Consider the following 23827-nt stretch of genomic DNA (forward strand, 5'->3'; position numbering starts at 1 on the left):
ATATATATATATATATATATATATATATATATATATATATATATATATATATATATATATATATATATATATATATAAAAAATACAATTTATTAAAATACAATTTGTTTGTTTTTGTGCAGTGTGAAAATGTCAGTAGTTAATGCCTTCATTTTTGGAATATAGTTTGGTCATTATAAATATGTTATTGATAAAATGATAAAATGATTAAATGATGTGAACGTTTTACCCTACTAGTGGAAACATGAACTCCAATCTCTACTGGTGAAATCTAGAATTCCACCAGTAGAGATTTGTTAATTGTATATATATATATATATATATATATATATATATATATATATATATATATATATATATATATATATGTGTGTGTATGTGTATGTGTATGTGTATGTGTATGTGTATGTGTATGTGTATATGTATATGTGTATATGTATATATATGTATGTATATGTATATATATATATATATGTATGTATATATATATATGTATGTATATATATATATATATGTGTATATATATATATATATATATATATATATATATATATATATATATATATATGTATATATATATATATATATATATATATATATGTATATATATATATGATGTATATATAATGAAAAAACTAATCAGTCATTCAAACTTCTTTTGACCTGCAAACACTTTCCTGATGAAACTTAAATGTTGAACTTCTAGAATGGGAAATACAACAAAACAAACCCATGTAAATAATTTAAGAATGTAGTTCTTTTGTTGCCTTTACATGTACCTAGCTCACATGTAAGATAGCCATTTTTTAAAACATTTATGGAATGATGAAACTTGGAACTGCTTTAATGGCTATGCATTAATACAATATTAAAATTAAAATAGTTTTCTGATAGCATACTGATGCATAAGATATGCTAAGTATTTAATATAATGATGGAAATGTGACTACCATGTATGAGTTTAACTAAATGACATGTTAAAGATTTTCCTTTCTTTCTAATGTTATGGTGTAATTAAAATATCACAAACTGCAATTAAGATATAAAATGGAGAAAATTACTAATGTAAATAAACCCTCTTGGTGCACATGGAAGTTTGAAGCTGCGTAGGCAATACATACTCTTCACAGTATGGTATACATTTTATGTTGTGTGTGTGTATGTGTGTGGTGTATGTGTGTGTGTGTGTGTGTGTGTGTGTGTGTGTGTGTGTGTGTGTGTGTGTGTGTGTGTGTATGTATGTGTGCATGTATATATCTAAAATCATACAATTTAGTTTCAAGGATCTAGAAACCTGAAACTATCTACCCATGTTCATAATTATGTACTTATAAACACATACATATCATTATTTATATACAAGTACAACTACATACATGTACACATACATACTCATATATCTACAGTACTAACTCTCACTCTTGTAACCAGATCCATTCCCAAGGCCACTAAGCTACCAGGTGGCAAACACATACATGTACATGTATTGTCAGATGTATACATTGTTTTCATTACCGTAAATAACCAAACCACACAATAAAACAACACTAAGTCTTTTGCCAAACTGAATATGGTCACCATATGTTTGTAAAACCTGTTTATTTGGGGGTGGGGGTGGGGGGGGGTGGGGGGAGGGGGTTCTTAATTTTTTTTTACCATTTCCACTTTGAAAATTTAGCAAATTTTAATTTCAAATGAAAGAAAAAAAGGATCATTTTCTTTTCCACATATCCCCCTCCCCCAGCAAAAAATAAAAAAAGAAAAGGGCCCAACCCAATAAATATATACACGTATGCCGTGTATCTGATGAAATGAAAGTAAGGTCAGATATTGAGAAAGTTAACTCCAACAAAAAGGAGTGTAGTATTCTGTGTATATAGATTATTACATGAGCAGAAGTTCCATTTGGAATTTATGAGATAAGTTTGGGAAGTGTTTATTCCCTGAATGAGAGCAAGGAGTATAAAACAATTTCTACATGTGTTTTATAACAAACATTAAATATGACTGTAATCGCTTCACAATCGATGTTAATAACATTCAGCGAGGTCAATTACAGTGACAATGAATTATGTCAATATCATAGCCAAGATTGTGGCAAGCTTGCAGCTGCTATAGCAACTACAGTAATGTCAGAAGTGTGCCATAACAGTTTTCAATGTATTATTATGACTTATGTCATAAAGATAACATGGCAAAATATGATATTTATCATTTATGTAACCTTTTATTATAGATCATGTGGGTAATAAAATATTATATCCTCCAAGTATTAATTAACACTTTTTTTTTTATTAAAGAGCAACAACAAATTACCATTAAGAATATATGCTAAAATGGAATCAATAGTTTCTTTCTCATACTTATGGTACACCCAGCGTTTACAACAACATGGAAATCTATTCTTGTTCTAGCACTGTAACAATGGATAAATAACAGGAATCTGACATTCTGCCTCATGCATGAACATGTATGACCTTCACCTTTATTTTTTAACCTAAGCATTAAATGTTCTTGTTTTAAAAAAAAACAAATTAAATGTTTGTCTAAATATTTTCAAAAACATGTCATAACAATAATTCAAATGAATTCAATGTGACAGGAATGTGGAAGTTCACATAACAAAACACACTACATATGACGGTTTTGGTGTATTGTTTTAAAAACATGACTAGTTGTTCAAAATTATTATAGCTAATAATTAATGTTACTATTATGTTATACAATACTTTAATAAAATATGAAATTCTCAAATGCATAAATTTATTTAATTTAAAAAATAATAAATGTGTTGCAATTAACAGGGCTCAGTGCAGATGTCTTATTTCACTTGCTGCTGGCTAGTCAATGATATTTATTCACAAGCCAAACCTCTTCTCCACTCGCCACAATTTTACATAATATATAATTTTATAAAATAAATGTATGGCAATGTCCTCAGTATTCGACCACGTAAGAAAGAAATAGATCCAAGTTTATTTATACATTATACCCTGGTTAAAGCATAATTTCTGTGCCACAGTGAACAGTATGTAATAATTGACCAAACAACCCAATATTCAACCACTTTCTAATTAACCAAGATAAAAGTCAATTCTGAGTTATGAACATTTACTTATGTTTATAGTCTGCAACATGCATATAGAGAACATTTTTTTACCCTACCGTGAATGTTAAAAATACTTTGAGAAAAATCTATGTACTGTTCAGTTAAAAGAAGTATGGAAATACACTGGTTGAATACTATTACTAATGCGATGCACCAATATTTGTTGTTGTTTTTTGGTAAATGTTTGATAATTCTGAGTCATATTTTGCTCCATATCTTGACTAATAAAGTGCTTATTTAAAAGAAGATACACAACATGAAGACTAAGGAATACTAGCTATTGTATAGTAATCATTTAATGCACCAAAGATACAAATGGAAATTAGCTGTCCAACTCATGATCATTTTACCCTATCATCAGCTAAACTTCCTGTATATAATATCATGCTTAGGTGAAGAAAAAAAAAGGGCTAAAAATAAATGCATCTATAACGAATTCAGATGATCTAAGCCGGAGTTTGGCGAAGTAATATAGGAAGTAAACATGATTTGTTTTGAAATCCTGTTACTAATCACTAACATATTAATAACTGATGATTTCATAGGCATGTTCATCTTCTTTATGCTTACTAGGCTCAATATTTTGTATTCGCCAGTTGGATACTACTTTTTAACAAACAGTCATCTGTGAACAAAAGGTATTCACAAATGCAAGTGTTTTATTCACTGTGTAGAGCCCTGATTAACAGTTTCTGAACTTTGATGCTAACTGCATCATCATGAATATTTTAGTTTTCACTTTGTTACCATTTTAAATTTTATTTTTAAAGTATGGCATTAGTATTTGAAAATTATACCAAACAAGCATTCGAAGAGTACTGCTAAAGCAATACATGTCCCCTACTGGGCACAACAAATGTATCTCCTAAGTTCATGAGCAATAACTCTGTCAAAAATGGATAAATTGTCATGAAAGTCAAACTTGATCTGTTAACAATACCATACATGATAAAGCTATACACAAAATTTCAGAAAGATAGATATGAAACCTATAGTCCCTTCCGGTTGGACCGGTAAGTGACTAATAAAAAACATAGATCTCCTAAAATTAAGAAACAGTTATTAACCAGTATTAATGAAATGTTATTCTCATTTTAATTTCAGATATATAATACTGTTTTTAAAAGCCTCCCAGTATTTGAATTCAAATGTTTCCACATAAGCTATATATTGAATACTCTTGTAAAATAATGTACAGATATGATTATAATCATTGTTATGATTGCTCAAAAGTTAATTATTTTTGTAAGTGAATGCTCAAAATGTGAAATGCTTCACTACTGTGTAATATAAATATAAATACTAAATGTATTGTGTGTGTAAATTTTAATTACATGTATATTGTGTTTACATTACACTGTAAATAAAGTTGCATCATGGTACAAACAAACTGGTCCAATAAAACATATATTTTTCATCATGACTGTATGTACAGTACACTAATTTAAAAAATGCTATGTTTATTTCAATATTATTAGCTGCTAATTTTGTTTACGTTACACTTATTACATACATGTGTGTGTGTGTGCACATGCTGTATTAAAGAAATGTCTTGTTTTTGCAGCACATTAATGTGAGTATCCAGTGTTTCATAAGTGTGAGCTAGCAGGATATCATAAAACGAACAAATGAGCATGTAGGTTTCTCATCATTAACTTGACAGGTACAAGAAACTGTACATTTGCTAAATCAAGTCACTACAAATAGACAACTGAATATATATTATTAATTGTTTACTGGTTAATCAAAGTATACCATATACCTTGAATGTTTTAATAGGTGTTAACTTTTTGATGTAAGAAGCATAAAATATTACACTTATGTTTTCATTTTGTCTACCCGTTATGGCAACCTTTTCGCATGCGATAAATAAAATAAAAGTAATTAAGCCACACAAGTCACACAATTCACACTACTTTGCTGTAATTATATTTTGCATGAACTTTGAAAAACATTTAGTTTAAAACAATTTATGGCATTTTAAATAAAAATTAAATACACTGGAGTTTTTTGTTATATATATGATAATTAAATTGAAAAAGAGGTATGCCAGAGCTAAAATAAAAAAAGCTAATACTGACTGAAAACATTATTGGCAATGAAATATCAATATGAAAGGTTCATGACAGAAGTTTCCAGGGCCTTGTTCCACAGCTGTCAATAAAGATGACAACAGCCTTGTCACCTGTCTGTACGTCCAATACATTCCCATTAGCTGTGTACAACTTCACAAAATATATATAATGAATTTAAAAAATCAGAAAATTACTTCTAGCATAACCAAATGAGTCTGCTTGTTGGAATGCAAGAAGACAAGAAAAGATGACATTTATCAAATGACAAATCTCATTTGTTGGTCCCATTATTACATTAAATATTAATGAATCTTCGTATTCTTCTGCCAGTCACAAAGCTTAGTTATTGGATTATTTAACTTGAGAATGCATATCACATAAGCTACATTAAGATACTTTATTTTGTCTTGTAAATTACATGCATGTAAATGTAAGTGATGTAAAATATATTTTTGTTAATGAATCCATAAATGTTTATCTCAGTAAAATGTAAAACAAAATGTCAGAATTGTACTTTGTTCACAATCAATATTGTTTGCTTATTTATTTTCTGTTTGTGTTTGTGTTGTACTGAAAAACAGCAAATGCCTAGAAATAAACTAATAAATGGAAAAAAAAAAGCCCTTGTTTCTTTTGATGTTTCAGTGTTTACATGTATGGATACGTTTCCATAGTAACTTAAAACTCTTTAAAACAATAACTTTTTCTTTCTATTTGATAATTTTTTTTTACCTTGCTCTGTATGGTGTCATATTTATGAGCACAGAGATATGCAGTTTTAAGACTATCGCTTTGTGAAAATGTATACTATACTTTTACAGAAAATTCAAAATGATCTTGCTCCTTCACTAGGGTTGGATGAATGGATTGTGCAATTAAAAGACACTTGTTGAAACCAAATATTAAAGTCATTCTTGAAAAGAATTATGCATTAAAAAACAGTAGCAGAAACTTTTAAATGAGTTCCCACTGACCGTGTCTTTGTAGCACAGCTATAGGAAGCAGGGTATGCTGCTAAAAGACTCACTATAGGTGAACAAACATACCAAATATCAAAGCCACCCATTAAAATAACTTACACATTAAAATCAATTTTAGATATTTAAATTAAAAAAAGAAGTTTGTTTTATTTAATGACACCACTAGAGCACACTGATTTTTTATCTTATCATCGGCTATTGGACGTCAAACATATGGTCATTCTGACACTGGGTTTTTTTTAAAGGAAATCCACTGTTGCCACATAGGCTATACTTTTATGACAGGCAGCAAGGGATCTTTTATTTGCGCTTCCCACAGGCAGGATAGCACAAACCATGGCCTTTGTTGAACCAGTTATGGATCACTGGTCGGTGCAAGTGGTTTACACCTACCCATTGAGCCTTGCGGAGCATTCACTCAGGGTTTGGAGTCAGTATCTGGATTAAAAATCCCATGCCTCGACTGGGATCCGAACCCAGTACCTACCAGCCTGTAGACCGATGGCCTAACCACGACGCCACCAAGGCCGGTAGATATTTAAATAGTCCCAAATGACCTTGACCTCAGGTTGGAGGATAAGTTGTGCAGATTAATAACTTACCTGGTGAACACTTATACCAAATATGAAAGCTATTCATTAAAGGATTCAATAGTTATTGGGTAACAGCAATTAAAGAAATTTGCACCAAACATAAACCATATTCTAAATGACCTGGAACTTTTCCAAAGGTAACATTTATGAAGCTGTGGGTGAGCAGTTGAAAGGCCATCCATTAAATGATTCAAGAGTTTAAGGCAATTAAAGAAAGTCTAACCACACGTAACCAAACATTAACCTAGCTTATCCATATTCTGAGCAAAAAGCATCAGGCAATATATCAAGTATTAATACTGATATGTGCCTACATGTATTAAAGTGCATAAATAATGAAAGAACTTAATACCAAACACCCTGTCTCAATATCCATAAACCACATCTGTTCCCACCCCCACCCCATTGTTTACAACAAAAGGTTCAATCAGTAATTACGGAAAGCAATTATGAAATACTCGTCCTATGCCAGTAAACTTCATAAAAAGAACAAATTGCACTTCATCATAGATTTCACAGAATTAAAAAGCATTACATAGTCAGTAATATGGTCAAATGCAAAAACAGACTTAGTTTAAATTTAACATGAATATTATGATCATAAAATATATCTAAATTACTACACATTTTACTGTTGTGCACCTTATGGAAGTCTTGCTTTAAAAACAAAACATTAATTTTGCATAACAAAACATTACGATCATCAACAAGAAATGAAAGGATTATCAAATGTTTCACAGAGAAATCAGAAATCACAGTCTTTTTATTTATTTATTTACTTTATTTTTAAAATTGCTATTATTATTTTAATGCAACACACAAATACATGGTCAACATTAAGTAGAAATCAGAACATTTTGAGGCATCATGAGGCTTTCTAGCTGAATTTGTGTGTGTGGTATCCCATATGAAATACCTCGGGCAACTTTGGTTACGAGTATGTGTGTGATTTACAAACGCAGTCTGAAAGGACATGTCTTCTCAGACTGATACAATAAAATAAAATTTATGTTATAATGACAGCTCAGTGCTGACAAATTAATCTACTCACCAAAAGATAAGTGTTTTGTAAATTTTAATCATCAAGCAGAATTTCACTTGCATACATGTAGGTGAGTGTTTCACTAGTACTATGTCCTGCATAATGTAAACTATATTTGTGAATGATGATTCATATTCATGATTCATTATAAATATCATATTTGCCACTGGGTGTATATGTTGCAATTTCTGTGTGTGTGTGCATGTGTATGTATATGTGCATACATGTGTGTTTGCATGCATGCGTGCATGTGTATACATATAAAAACAAGCTCAAACCCCATTTTCAAGCAGGCTTCAAAATAAAAGGAAATCTTCTGATCAATAGCCTGCCAACCACCTGGACCAGATTTTCGAATAAGGTTTCTCTCTCTCCTCATTTAAGAATGGGGATCAATTTTCTTTATTATATATATGAACCAAACAAAGGAGAGTCATATTAAAACAGATAACTTAACAAATGAAAACAGTAGCGGAATTATGTTAGTCATATGGTTTTGTAGACATGGTCATGTTCAAGTTATTATGGCAGTATTTAGGTGAATAATGACTGAACATTTTCGCACCATCGTTTTGGTTTAAATTTGCAATAAATATATAACATATCTTATCATCCATTAAAGGCTTTTGTAGGAGATATCGCTAGCCTCGGATTTCATACTTTTATCAACTCGAGCTGATAAATTATGATATCACAAGACACTCGGGGTGTATCCTCTATTTATCCAAATTTCACATTACATCCAATCTTTTGTAGAATTTAATAAAGTACATTTTCTTAATCACATACCTACATGTATGTCATTTTGAAAAAAAAAAAAAAAAATCTAATGGCAATTTTGCACTAAAAGTTTTTGAGCATTCTGAAAATGGAAGCGTCATGCACCAGTTTATTGTTATTGTAAGGGAATGTGACCTTTCTTTTCACACACTTATTAAAATAATTGTCAGTTTCATACTGAGTAGAGCTTGCTGCTTACAGGTCAGTATGTTTCTATTATTTTTAAAATTAATTAGTTACATTCAATACAGTTTAAAGGCATCCAATTGGTCTATGCATAGCAATGCAAGTTTGTTAATTTCTTGATAAATGACATCAGATGACCTCACTTTATATTGGTACTTTGTATTTTTAGCGTTACTGTCCTAGAATAAAAAAAAAGTATACTACAATGTATGTTTCAAATTTAATTGGATTGTCTGTTTAGCAAATTTCTGTGTGTATACTCCAATACACCTCAAAGAAATAACATTTTGAGACCTCATCTAGAATGTACCTAAACAATTTCAAAAATTGATTGTGGATGTCATAATGCAGCCCTCAAAATAAGTCATCAATGACAGGTCAGGTTTCGTATCAGTTATGCCTTGGTCTTTTTACGTAATCAGGGGTGGGATTTAGCTCAGTTGGTTGAGTGCTCGCCTGAGGTGTTTGTGTCGCAGGATCAAGCAACCTCAGTTTATCCATTCAACTAATTGGTTTTTTCTCATTCCAACCAGTGCACCACAACTGGTCAAAGGCCGAAAATGCATATAAAAGATCCCTTGCTGCATAAGGAAAAATGTTTCCTCCATTGACTATGAGTCAGAATTACCAAATGTTTGACATCTAACAGCCAATGATTAATTCATCTATGTGCTCTAGTGGTGTCATTAAACAAAACAAACAGTATTTAATTTTTACATAACCAATACTTCGTTCATGATCAACCTTTTGTTCAGTACATGGTTATCACAATTTATCACGTCAATGTGCTTACTATAACAAATAATACCCAAATGATATAACATTATCGTATTTCTTATGGTGTTAAAAAATCTTACTAACATAATTTTAAATGCATTAACATCTCACAGGATTTCATCTCGTGGGAATTAAATAAGTCTTACTAAACATCCAAATGCACTGAAATTTACTGATAAAAATTTCATATTAAGCTGGATTCTTAAGTATGATCCATCCATCCAGCATTTAGTATGATCCATTCTGATCAGATCAGCAACCTAGTATGCCTTTTTTCAAACAAGATTGGCAACCTACTGATTGGTTACACTAACTACAGCTTATTTCGAAGGCTGTAATCGATTACAATGCTATATAAAAAAAGGCAAGCAGAGTAAGTTTAACTCAAATCAAGCTGAGTCGAGTGCCTGTGGATCATGTGTGTGAGATTGTAACTCAGTCTGTTTAGTCATTGTGTACATTTGGAAAATAGTTTTTTAAATAACTGCATTCGTTGCAATTTACTTCCTACATTTCAGTGGCATCCCACTGCCTTCAACAGGGGATTGTAACTCAAGCCAAAACAAGTGTGCGAAAAGTGAACGTTGTCGACCTTAAGTAGATAATCTAAATTTTAAGAAGACATTCTTATCGATATAGATTTTTTTCCCTCAGTATTAATGTATTCTATATCTGTTTAAAAAACATAATGGCATATTAAAGATATTGTGTCATTAGCTTTGTTTCTTGGAATGCTCCAGTACTCTCACACTTGATTGTGACACAAGTCTGTTAGATCACACCTGCACAACTATTTAGGTAGATTAAAAGGAAGGAAGGAATGTTTTATTTAACAACATTTTAATTATGGATATATGGCATTGGACATATGGTTATGGACTACATATATTTAGGAAGAGGAAACTAGCTGCCGCCAGGCAATGGGCAACTTTTAACAATAAGCAGCAAGGGACCGTTATATGCAGCATCTCACAGACAGAATATCATTGCCTTTGTTACACCAGTTGTGAAGTACTGGCTAGAACGAAAAATAAACCAACCACGCTATAGGTGAGCGCTTTACAACTGAGCTAAGTTCTGTCACTTAAGGCGACATCACACGATACAAGTGCCTCACATGAGAATAGCTGATTGCAAGCTACCAATGAAATCATAATGTTTGTCTTACCTAGTGGCTATGTTTATACAAGGCACTCACATCATGTACCATCACCCTTAGGTAGAATAGAGCTTTAAAATAGTGGAAAACTCACAAATTTTGAAACTTTCTCAAACCATATTTAAAAAAAAAAAATTATAATAATTAGGAAGTCTATATAATAGTGTGACATAAAAGGTGGTCAAGGATAATAATCAAAAATAAAATTTGCATTTGAAATACTGATAGACACAATAACTTGAAGAGATGGTATCTTCACAATCCAGGACCCATATTCTCACAAGTGTAAGAGCATTAATATTTATATATAAATGTAAAGGAAATCTACAACTGAAGAGCTATACACAAGAAAATGTACAGGTAATTTACCTGTAAAGCATGAATGTAAATTTAGTAGTAGGGAAGTTACTTTTTTTTTTTTTTTTTTTTTGGGGGGGGGGGGGGGGGATTTAATTGATAACACTCTCTTTTAATGTTCAGCCAGTAGACGCTCTACGTTATATTTTGTTAATTTCTTAAAATGGTTTCAACACTTCAATGATGTTACTAAAGTCAATGTCATGACCTTGAGGCACCATCGTTTTTGCATACACAGTAAACATCAAGTATACTCGTCACAAGTTAAGGGCTAGTATCAAATTTTAACTTGCTTTTTAATATTATTTTTTTAAATCACACTGTCTTTATTTCCCCACACAGTGACATTGATAATAATAATAATAATAATAATAATAATAAAAAACAAACATTTCCAATAGCATTTATAAACTGAATGTTTTCCAACATTTTAAAAATGGAAGCATCACAGATGGGGTTTATTATTACAAGTATGTTAGCATGGTTTCAGTTTTAAGAAATGTTAAATTCATGTTTAAAAAGATTAAAGTAAAAAAGTGTCATCCGTCAAATGTAATGTAAAAAACAAAACATATTTATTGTGAATAAAACCAAACTGATGGTAATTACCACAACATATTGTCATGCATTCATTTAAGATGTCAGTTTTTCATTATTTTATTTTGCTGTTACCTGTTACCCATAATTCATATGCAGTATTTGAATTAATAATTATATTTATCACCTCATATTCATGATATGCACAATAATCACCATGACAGCAACTGGAGGCCAGTTATTTATTAACTAGCTTTTCAATTTGAGGAAGGGGTGGGGCGGGTAAACATAATTCAATAGTTCTTGTCAGAAATACACCGGTAATGACGACACGCCAGGCATTATATTATTATTATATTACATGCTCTATATTAAGCAATAATTTAGAAAGTTAGAAAGACAGGCAATCATCATGCTGATCGCACATGTCTGGGCATAGACTGGGGTGGGGGTGTCACCTTGAATGGGAATTTATACGAATAGTATATTTGTGTAGCTGAACATCTCTAGATAAAGGGTGCGCTTGTTGATAGCTCCAACTCGTTTGCAAAATTGTGTTTTAGCCTGTTTTATTAAGGTACTCATATAGTTTGTCCCATCCTCCTATAAAGATGATTTTTGTAAATAATTTCAGTTTGGTTAGACATAAAAAAACAGTAAACATCTTTTGGAAATAACAAAAACATACTATTTGTGTGCACAATTTTTAAAACAATCGGTTCAGAAATAAATAACTTGTAGTAAATTCCACAGTATGAAAAAAGGCATTCCCTGTGGGAAGGACAATACATTCCAGGAAAATTAAGTCAAAATTAGTGTTTAACTCGGAAATAAAGAGTATAGAGCTGAATTTTTCAGGATAGTTACCGAATATTATTATCAATAACATACAAAAATCCTCAAGTTTCCGAGGTGTGCTAACTTTACTACGTACATAAATGTATAATTACCCGATTACGTCAGTAATCTATTTTTGTATTCAACCTTTGGCAGTCCGTACTAGGCTATAGGACCCCTATCGCTAGCACATTTTAAACATATGCGATCGGATATTTATAACAAAAATAAAAGTTTTTATTCGTATAATTTAAAAAACAATAAGATGAAGAACAAAATATTTTTTTTTACTTCTTAATTTAAGCGCCAGGCCTAATTTTAGATAAAACTTTATGTTCTCCAAGATCATATTTCCAGTATTTGAGCTTGGGGCTTAAATACAGAAAATCCCGGTATAGTTCTTTTGTGGTGTATCAGCTTATCTGACTATGACCTCCAGTTGATTACTAGTACATAAGTACATATACAATATAGACACTTTAACCACTAACAATTTACCGTTACCTGTTAGAAGGATGAAGAAAATAAACAAATGGTAGATATGTTGTTTTCTAGCCAGAGTACTCTGATGGTAAGAGAGCAAGATGGACATTCGGACATTTATAACGCTCTCTAACCGTCAGAGACCAATCCATATAAATTCTGCGCAATCTGTCCGTCTAGCTCTCTAGCCGTCAGAGTACTTGGGCTAGTGCTTTTACTGACAGACAGACAAACAGGGTTTTTGTTGTTGTTGTGGGATTGTTGGGTGGTTTGGGGGGGGGGGGGGTCTTGTTTTCCATTGTCTGTGCTTATATGAGGTTTTAACATCACAAAGATAGCCTAATAGATTTCTGCTTCTGCTGAAATAAAAACCTGAAAATGGCCAAAACTTCATATTTTTTTAGTTCAGCGACTATAGCCTATAGGCCTATCATAGTTCAGTTGTTTGTGTATGGGGGAGGGGGGGGGGGGTGTTTTGGGGGTCGAAATCCCAAATTTTAAAAATACATAAAAATTCAATACATTTTCCAGGGAAGTAAGACTCGACCCCACCCCCTCCCCCAACAAACTTCACTCGTCACAGTCTATACCCCCACACCTCTGCCAAAATCACTGCACTGGTGCCAGGTGTTAGATGATAATAGAAACATAAATCAAACTTTCTTTCTCTCTTGCCTTTTTATTTAAATTTTACATGCTTTTTCATCATGCTGGTAGTTACACTAGTGTAACAGAATTCACAAAAACAGTGACACAATTACCATTCATATAATTTATTTTCCGTTCTTTACATGCAGATAAACACATTTGTTTGCCTTCCTATTCCAGTTTGGGCATACGCATGCATATACTAACTTTACGTCTGTTACTATATTTAACTTATTGCATAATTTCTGACAAGGGCTATTCCTATAAATCAGGCACTGGAAATTTTTTGGAGTGTTAGTTCTCAAAAAACATGTATATAATTGCTTACCTTTTGAACGATGTGATCAAAATTAATCCCAAGCTCTGGAGAGAAAAAATGTACACATGGAGTATCATCATTATATTTTGTACAATTAACTTTTCAAAAATTGCAAATTTATAGTGTAACTGAATTAACCAAAAATAAGTTGTTTTAATGAAAAACACCAACAGTAGGAAATACCTGTAAACTTAAGTTATTCAAAGCAAACACCATGATGCAATGCAGTCATTCCGAGGTGACACAAAAAACCTCTTGTATTAACCCTACTGGATTTGGTTATATTTGCCAGCTATGACGCAGGCCGTTTGTTATGTATTACAGCTAGATGATTAATAATGTCTTATACTGCTCATTAGAGTGGTGAAATATTATCATTTATGTATACCTCTACACCCTTGGCTACCATACAGTAAAGTCATCACTAAATTCAAATGCACACTTAGCCAAACATATATGAAATAAATGCAGTGCTATGGTGTGGCAAGTGTCAGTTAAGAATTGAACGTTATATTTTTGACGTTCATGTGATGATAAACACCAAAACCGTTTTATACACTGTATGAATGGCGTAGCACGTTATAATTCCACATGCATTAATATTGCCATTATACAAAACTATATTAAAAACCCAATCGAACTCTATTCCACAATGATTTAAAACTGTATCAATACACAAACAAGGGAATTCCCTTAGAAAGTTACATTCGGGTTTTTTCCGTCAAATCTCCGATTCATTATATTGATTTACATAAGGTTTTATAAATTTTAATTTTCTGAATCAAATATGGATAAAACGTTATAAAATTTTAAATAACAGAACATCAACTGATAATGCAAACATCTTTTCGATGAATTTTGAACTAATTAACATGAGGGAGAGCCTCACATTATTTAAAAGATTTATCTACTACCTATATTAAAATTGCAGTTGTCAAAAGTTGAATTAGTGAAAATGAATGTGAAGACTGACTGTAAAGTGGTTTCAGTGTTACTGTGTGTATGGATTTCTGAGGTTTGTGATTGTGTGATATTATTCTCGGAAAGGACAGGTTGCGGAATTGTGTTTTCGCGCGTGTAAGTTGTCATATGTGACAGAGCTGCGCTCATGTCTCTCTTTTGATTTGTTGAGCATTCTCTGCTATAACTTCTAATAGAAGCTTCGTTTTTTGTGGCTTGTCATATACATTATGTGTCTCAGTTCAAAACCGGAGTTGTTTAAAGCCTGAATTGTCACCGTCACTCACAGCGCAGACGAACTTGGGATAAAAATAGAAACGGGGATTCCGTTGTTTACCGAAAAAGTGCAGTTTTCACGTTCATGGAAGAATGAACGTTGGTTTTGTTTTAGATCACGTGATAGCATTTTAACCAATCAAGACACCTATTACAAAACAGTAATTATAAAATGGAATTATTCACTTTTTAATTAAAAAAAGAAAGGAAAGAAAGAAATGTTTTATTTAAGGACGCACTCAACACATTTTATTTACGGTTATATGGCGTCAAACATATGGACCACACAGATTTTGAGAGGAAATCCGCTGTCGCCACTACATGGGCTACTCTTTCCGATTAGCAGCAAGGGATCTTTTATTTGTGCTTCCCACAGGCAGGATAGCACAAACCATGACCTTTGTTGAACCAGTTATGGATCACTGGTCGGTGCAAGTGGTTTACACCTATCCATTGAGCCTTGCGGAGCACTCACTCAGGGTTTGGAGTCGGTATCTGGATTAAAAATCCCATGCCTCGATTGGGACCCTGACCCAGTACCTACCAGCCTGTAGACCGATGGCCTAACCACGATGCCACCAAGGCCGGTCTTTTTAATCAAATGTAAGGATGGTTTTGTGCTCGACTATTTGCTTCTTTTGCTATCATTTTGATAACATGCAGTATTGGACAATATTTCAAGTAGGCCATGGGCTACACACATAGGGTCCTAATGTACTGCTGCACACAATTCTACTACATTGTTTTTTAGAAACCATTGAACTTGATTCAAAAAACATCTTTCCCATTACTATGCTAGACAATGACATTTATTCTTATTTATATATACTGTACGACTGTTTTCATTCACCCATTTGCTATTAGTATTACTATAAATTGAAGGGGCAGGACAGTGGTAAAGTGCTCGCTTCATGCACGGTCGGTTTGGATTCGATCCCCGTCAGCAGACCCATTGGGCTATTTCTTGTTCCAGCCAGTGCACCACAACTGGTATATTAAAGGTCATGGTATGTACTATCCTGTCTGTGGAAAGTGCATAGAAAAGATTCCTTGCTGCATTAGGAAAAAATGTAGCAGGTTTCCTCTGTTGACTAAGAGTCAGAATTACCAAATGTTTGACATCCAATAGCCGATGATTAAATAATCAATGTGCTCCAGTGGTAGTGTTAAACAAAACAAATTTTACTATAAATTGAACAAAGTTGCAATAAAAAAGATCTCAAGATCACTGGATGATGATCATATTATATTGTTCAAATTGTATTATAACAATATTATAAACTGCCCAAACTAGTAGAAATTCTGGAGCATTATTAAGTTGTGTTTAGTACTGATATGGTGAACCAGTGAGATATTTTCTAGTTGTATACCCGTGTATAGCCAAAACAAACTTTAAGAAGGTCTGATTACCTTCCATTAATGGTGGTTCATCTTCATAGTTGCTGGCAGTCCCGGCTTGGTCATACAGACTGGTACTAGGAGTCATGATAGAGCCAGGGTAGGCTGCTTGTGGTGATTCCATCTGACCCTGACCTTCTATGCCATAGCCCTGGTTGTAGTCAAACTGCTGAAACTGTCTGCAAAATACAAGTATGTATAAATGTCAGAAAATCCAGAGCAAGTAACAGTTGTGGTAAAAAATTAGTAATAAAAATATTTCTAATATGAATATTACGACCACTTGCGGATATTGTAAAAACTGGTCTAAATACTGAAGTGGTTCTAACAGCAGATTAACAACAATATATTAGTAATGACTTTGTATGGTACATTTTTTATTGCATATTTTATCCTTCCCTGTTATCTTCACACATATATTTAATTGGTAATGATGGTATATTGGTCTTTACAATGATACTAAATTTTACACTTTCATCAAAACTATAATTATGCACATAAAAGTTACTGTATTTGTGTACTTGTATCTATCTCACGTCCTCTGTCTGTCCGGTCCATATTAGTCTAGTTTCTACCCAGACCAGTCCAGGCTTGATAAAAGTGTAAAATTTAGTATCTTTGTAAAGACCAATATACCATCATTACCAATTAAATATATACTCTTCAAAAAAAGAAACGCAAAAGGGTACAAATGGGTTATAACTCCGATTTTATGTTTCCTACCGGTTCATGCTTTGTGAATATAAGGTCATTGCATGTCCCAAACACATTCCCACGGTTACATTCGATAAAACGCAGCTACTGTACAATAAAGTTCCAAAATGTGAATATTCGCAAAAACGCAGCCACGTGCAAACCATGTCACCACTGCACGTGCGTTGTCTGCACATGCAACATGAACACCGACAGTATAAAAGTGCAGGGTGTTCGCTTGCCTGGCCTCTGTATCTGGCCGACAGTTGACAATCCAGGACATGCCACGTCTCAGTGAACCGCAGAGAAACAATGCCATCGGCCGACTAGACGCAGGCGAATCCAGAACGGCCGTTGCCAGGGCATTCCATGTGTCCCCAAGCACCATCTCCAGACTGTGGGACCGTTACCAGCAACATGGATCAACACGTGACCTCCCTAGATCCGGTCGACCACGGGTCACTACCCCCGGGCAGGACCGCTACATCCGGGTACGCCACCTTCGGGAACGATTGACTACTGCCACCTCCACAGCCGCAGCAATACCAGGTTTGCGCAGGATATCCGACCAGACCGTACGGAACCGCCTACGTGAGGTAGGAATTCATGCCAGACGTCCAGTTCGAGGTGTCTCATCTTAACACCACAACACCGTCGACTCCGACTGCAGTGGTGCCAGATTCATCGACAATGGCCTCAACTGCGATGGAGACAGGTGTGGTTCAGTGACGAGTCCCGATTTCTGCTCCGACGTCATGATGGAAGATGTCGCGTGTATAGGCGTCGTGGTGAACGTTATGCGGCAAACTGCATGCAGGAAGTGGACAGATTCGGCGGGGGTAGTGTCATGGTGTGGGCAGCCATCTCACACACTGGCAGAACTGACCTGGTCCACGTGCAGGGCAACCTGAATGCACAGGGCTACATTGACCAGATCCTCCGGCCACACATCGTTCCAGTTATGGCCAACGCCAACGCAGTGTTCCAACATGACAACGCCAGGCCTCACACAGCACGTCTCACAACGGCTTTCCTACAGAACAACAACATTAATGTCCTTCCTTGGCCATCGATATCACCGGATTTGAACCCAATTGAGCATCTATGGGACGAGTTGGACCGACGCCTCCGACAGCGACAACCACAGCCCCAGACCCTGCCCGAGCTGGCAGCAGCCTTGCAGGCCGAGTGGGCCACCATCCCCCGGGACGTCATCCGTACTCTGGTTGCTTCAATGGGCAGGCGGTGCCAGGCAGTTGTCAACACACGCGGAGGCCACACCCGGTATTGACTCCAGATGACCTTGACCTTGGTGGTGTGTCCTATCACTTACTCACAATGGACTAGAGTGAATTGTGAACAATCCTGCAACATTTGGTAATTATCGGACTCACCATTCAATAATTAAATCAATTCTCCAAATGTTACGACAATGTGGTTTTGCATTTCTTCTTTTGAAGAGTATATGTTTGAAGATAACAGGGAAGGATAAAATATGCAATCAAAAATGTACCATACAAAGTCATAATAGTGGGAAGCTCTTAATATTGTTTACCAGAGTAACCAATAGGTGGGGTGGTATCTTGGTGTGCAATATAAAACATGGTGGAGGGGAGGAGTGCTACATAACCTTCAAGGTAAAAAGTCAAACTTACTCTGTAACTTATATACACTTATATGATAAACTTATATACAAATTTCAGCTTAAAATCCTGAGGCAGTGTTAAAAAAATAGTCTGGAATACTAAATGTGGGCAGATGGGCGGACAGACAGTCAGATGGACATGAAACCTATAGCCCCCTCCGGTTGGATCAGTAGGGGACTAATATTGTGAAATCACATCATTGTGGTGGGGCTAACAACACTACGTTCACGTTTGAGGGGAACCCGGTATGGTCTTAGCATTACTTCTAGCAAAAACTAAATTGTTGTTGGAGTTTAAAATTATTGCCACTGGCAATTTTGTACATTTGACATATGACTACATATATCGCAAAATAACCTTGGAGTTGTTTATTTGATGAAAAAAATCACTTTCTAAACATTGCCATAGACAGGATCCAAATTGCCATCAGTGGGACGTTTTAACTTCAAAATAAAGTGAGGTATACTCTGCAAAAAGATGTATATCTAATTTAATATTTTTACAAAGTCATTTATAAATAGAGATTAATGTCTCATAATTTAATGGGGTATCAAACCTACCCAATGTCTGGACACCTTGTTTTTCATAAGCAGTTATATGTACTCTGTATTTAATATTAATCTTACTGATCCTGTCCAAAAGCCTGTCCTCCACCCATATCATAGCCGGAGCTCTGTTGATCATAATAATTTCCTTGAAAGAATCCACCATCTTGCCCAAATCCTTGAGACATGTTGCTAGCTCTGATGAAGATACTGCAAAAAAACAACAACATTAATATTTAATCAGTGCAACAAAATATGTTAGGAAGCTTGGCAATTAATGATGGCTACTGGCAATGACCTGGAAATTGCTGCGGTGTTTGGTGTTTTCAATTTTCCGCTAACATTTACTTTGATTTTCATTAAAAAAAAATATTTATTATACAAAATATATTAAATTTTGTGAACTAAAAAAAGGTACATTAATAAAAATGTAAAAAAAATGACCCCAATACTTTCAAAGTTATATAGAGAATAACCAGTTAGTGATGCTGGATATCTGTTTTATCCTGTTCAGGCCGAATGTGAAAGTATGCTCAGTTCTCTGCAAGAACAAGATTTAGGTCACTTACTGTCTTTTTGTTTTGTTCGTCAGCAATAAAATCATGTACAGCATTTTCATCCATTTCAACAAATCTTAAGTCTTCGTCACAATCTTGTTTGACATTTGTCGCTACCTGTTCAGCTGTAGGATTTTGGTTAATTTCGGGCGTTTCATCAGATTCCATCCTTTCGCGTTCAAGGTTTTCAAGTTGTTAAGTACCTGTGATAGTTCTAAATTGGTCACATCATTCGAAAATGTTGCGATATTTAGAGAATTGTTTTCATCCCACAGGACTTCAAACCTATGGTCATTTAATTCATCCATTTTGACAGCAGACGAGATATTGTGCTGTACCGAATTTTGTTTAAATATACAAAAAATATTTTATATAAAGTAATATTTCTTTTATCTGTTGCTTTAAAAAAATATTTTGAAACATTATTTTGTAATATTTTTATACTTTTAGTTTTAGTCATTACTAAAAGCATGTTAGGTTTGTTATGATTTTGGTATTAGGGTCAAAGGTCAACATTCCTAAGAGCCAAGTGTACATGACGTCACATCATGTGTGACGTCAAAAAGTCATAATCTGCTAGTATATATTTATAGCTTTGTTTCAATCACAAACAGTGGTTGCAGGATAAATAGAGAATAATACATGAGTGGCCGTTAGATACCATTTATCTCACAATGCGTTGTTTGAAAATGTATCTAATGAGCGAAAGTGAGTTTGATACGTTTTTAAAAAACGAATGTATTATTATATTTTTTACATATCCTCAAAAACCAGGTTTTAAGAAAATTTTAACATCTTTTTTGACTAAAAGTTATTTACAGCCACTGCACTTGTAACTAACTTATGCGTTACAGACATGACTGTCATGTTAACTATACGTTACAGTGTAATCTATTTCCACAGTGTTGTTTTTCATTGGATGCATGGCACTGGTGACCTGTTCATCACCTAGGAGCAGCAAGTCATATGCCTTGAAATTGTTAACACATGTACGTGTGTACGTGAGTAAACAACCCATGTGTTATAAAAAATTATGACCCATGACAAACATATTCAGATATGGACCTGAATCAGCAGCATCTCTTGTGGACAGGGAGGATCTACAAATGCTCCTCCCCCTTTCATGTAGGGATTTCCTATTAACTTGCAAGTACCTGCATTCAAATGCATGGTTCTTAACTATTGTTAATGCTACATCAATTCTACATATTTTCTCATGCTGCTCATTGCTTTAGTTTTCTGGTTTTAATAGAAACCACTTTTTTAAAATAGATTAACGTGGTCATCTTGTAAAAACCAATTACTATCATTCTCTCAGGATGTGTGTACAGTAGTCTACTGAACCTGAGAGTAGAAAGATCCTTGCTAAGTACAAAGAAGGTGACTGCATGAAAAGAGAGGAAGTGAAGAGAAAGGAAATAATCATTACATCTTATGCCAAAGTTATTCATGAAGGAACAAAGCGTTCAATGCCACCACCTAACTACGAGGAAGCAGATACTAGACTTTTAATTCATGTTCAGGTTGCTATTCTGACTGGTTTTGTGAACAATCTGGTGTTTGCTGTTAGTGTTAACACACGTATGCTTGTCAACCTAATTAGCAAGTACCATCATTTCAGTCAAAATATGAGTTTTTGGGTTGCCTTTGGATTACTTTCCATTTTATACATAAATGGCATATATTGACGTCTTGGGTAAAGATAAATATCTGTCCCTATCTCTCTTTCATAACTTCACAGAATGTAACACTACCTCTGCTTTTCTTGGAAAAGGTAAAGTGACATCCTGGGGTGCAAGAAGCTGCTACCCTGATGTGACCCGTACCGTTATCTATATGGTGTTCAACCCTTACACCATCGTAGATAAAGATAATCCATGCATCCAGCTACTGGAATGATTCACAAACGAGCGAACTGAAACATGTTGACAAAGCAAGGACAATTTGTACTGTCAGAAGGGGAAAACAACGGAAACCATTCCACCCACCCAGGATGCCTAACTGTAGAAGTTGCATACCAAGCTGGAATATGGTCCACAAATTAAAGAGTGAACACAATGCATCCACTCCAGAGGGGTAGGGATGGACGTTTCTTAAAAACAGTCAGTCCTGTATACTGTGCATATGCAGTGAATTGGATACGTGGTTGCAAGAATCTGAGATGAAATGTCACTAGATGTGCATGCAAAAAAGGCATTGGAAATGCGCTGAACTGTGTATTTGTTCTGTGATAAACAAAATGTTCTATAGAAACTACATGCAATTCTTAATCGGGTTAATCTATGCCATGACTACACTACCCTATATTCCAAAAATACTTTGTCTTGTCTAGAACAGAATGATACCAAAGCAAACTATTGGTCTTTGTATTATAATATGGCAACGTTAATCTATCTTGAAAAGTAGTTCCAATTAAAAATTGAAAACCAAGTCAATGGGTAGCACATGGGAAAAATATGGAACTTTTGCCAGAAATGTCCGCATTATTCTCAAATCTAGACCTAAGCTGCCTATTATGCTTAATTATCTTCAGAAAAGAATAAAAGGATCCATTTTTGGGTAAATTATTTTTGATGCCCAAAATACGTAGTCTCCTGGGCCAAATTCACAAAACAATGTAAGCCTAGTTTTGCACATAAACGTAAATCTATGACTAAACCACAATTCTTATTACTATTATAGTACAACAAATATAGTTAGAAATACACATATTTCATTTTCCTTTGTCCTTAAAATGCTCGATTTTCTTTAATGATGTAATTTTCTTCATGAAATAGATGCCAAACACTTGTAAATGTATGCCCACTGTAACTGCTAGTCGCAGACGTAAACTTACGATATTTTGTGAAATTGTCCCCAGCATCTAACTATCCACAGTTATTGAGATTTGATGTAGCATTAACACTCACTGAATATGAAACATGTGAATGCAAGTAATATATCCAAACTATTACAATTATTAAGAACCCTCCTCCCAGGCTTCCACCTAGCATCTGGAAAATGGGAGTCATCATGACTCACAGGATTTTATTTTGGGAGTCATGCATTAAAAAATGGGAGTAATCTATGATATATTTCTTAAATCACATAATTAACTGAATAACTGGCTTGTTTATATTACATGCATATATTATATCCACTATTCTATTTGTGTAATACTATGTTATTATACGGCCTCTCGACCAATACAGATTTTCACCACAACGTGAACTTCAATTCGTACAATAAAATTACATATTGTAAACAAAATTGTATAACATTTTTATTATACACCGTTTAGTTAATTCATTAGTTATAAAACAATAATTGAAATATATGTCATATTGTGTCACTTAGCCGAGATTTCTATGTCAGTTACTTTTAATGTGTTATTTATCTTGACAAGGCATCAACTTTGACGTCATATTGAATTGCATGACATCATATTAAACTGATGCAACGTAATGGAGAAAAATGAGGAATACATTCCACTACTAATTATCATATACATGTATAATTAAGGCAATAAAAAAATCAATAAATTCCTGTATAGTTTCATCGGATAACATTACAACTCAGTAGCTCAGGCAGTGTTAAATCAAGGACAAATGAAAACAAATGAGAGTGACGTCCCTTTATTTTGGTAATGAGCACATGCGTCCAATAGAGCTTTTATCATCCAATATGGAACATCCAATAACACTTTTTGGAGATTTTTGGGTACAAGATCGGTAACTATTGTTCGATCACGTGTTACAATTGAACCAATTTGATTGGAATAGATTATATAGATGTGTAATAAATATACATTACGCAGAATCGCCAAGTGGGTGATCATGTGATGCTACGTCATGATATAGGTCAGCGAGCTTGGAGTACTGCTGTCTGAGTT

At 34.0% G+C, this 23827-nt stretch overlaps 1 protein-coding gene across 3 annotated transcripts in view; it reads right to left on the bottom strand.

Moving 5' to 3' along the window:
- Positions 1-23827, bottom strand: part of LOC121376302 (protein YIPF5-like) — a 71428-nt gene that overhangs the window by 41438 nt on the left and 6163 nt on the right. For all 3 annotated transcript variants that reach the window (XM_041504140.1, XM_041504139.1, XM_041504141.1), the window contains exons 2-4: positions 19481-19609; positions 16528-16694; positions 13891-13925 (exon numbers count right to left, since the gene is read on the bottom strand). In XM_041504140.1, coding sequence (XP_041360074.1) covers positions 13891-13925; positions 16528-16694; positions 19481-19587 — 309 coding nt within the window. In that variant the 5' untranslated portion in view covers positions 19588-19609. The remainder of the gene's footprint in view (positions 1-13890; positions 13926-16527; positions 16695-19480; positions 19610-23827) is intronic.

Source organism: Gigantopelta aegis, chromosome 6 (assembly GCF_016097555.1).
Source record: "Gigantopelta aegis isolate Gae_Host chromosome 6, Gae_host_genome, whole genome shotgun sequence".
NCBI lineage: Eukaryota > Metazoa > Mollusca > Gastropoda > Neomphalida > Peltospiridae > Gigantopelta > Gigantopelta aegis.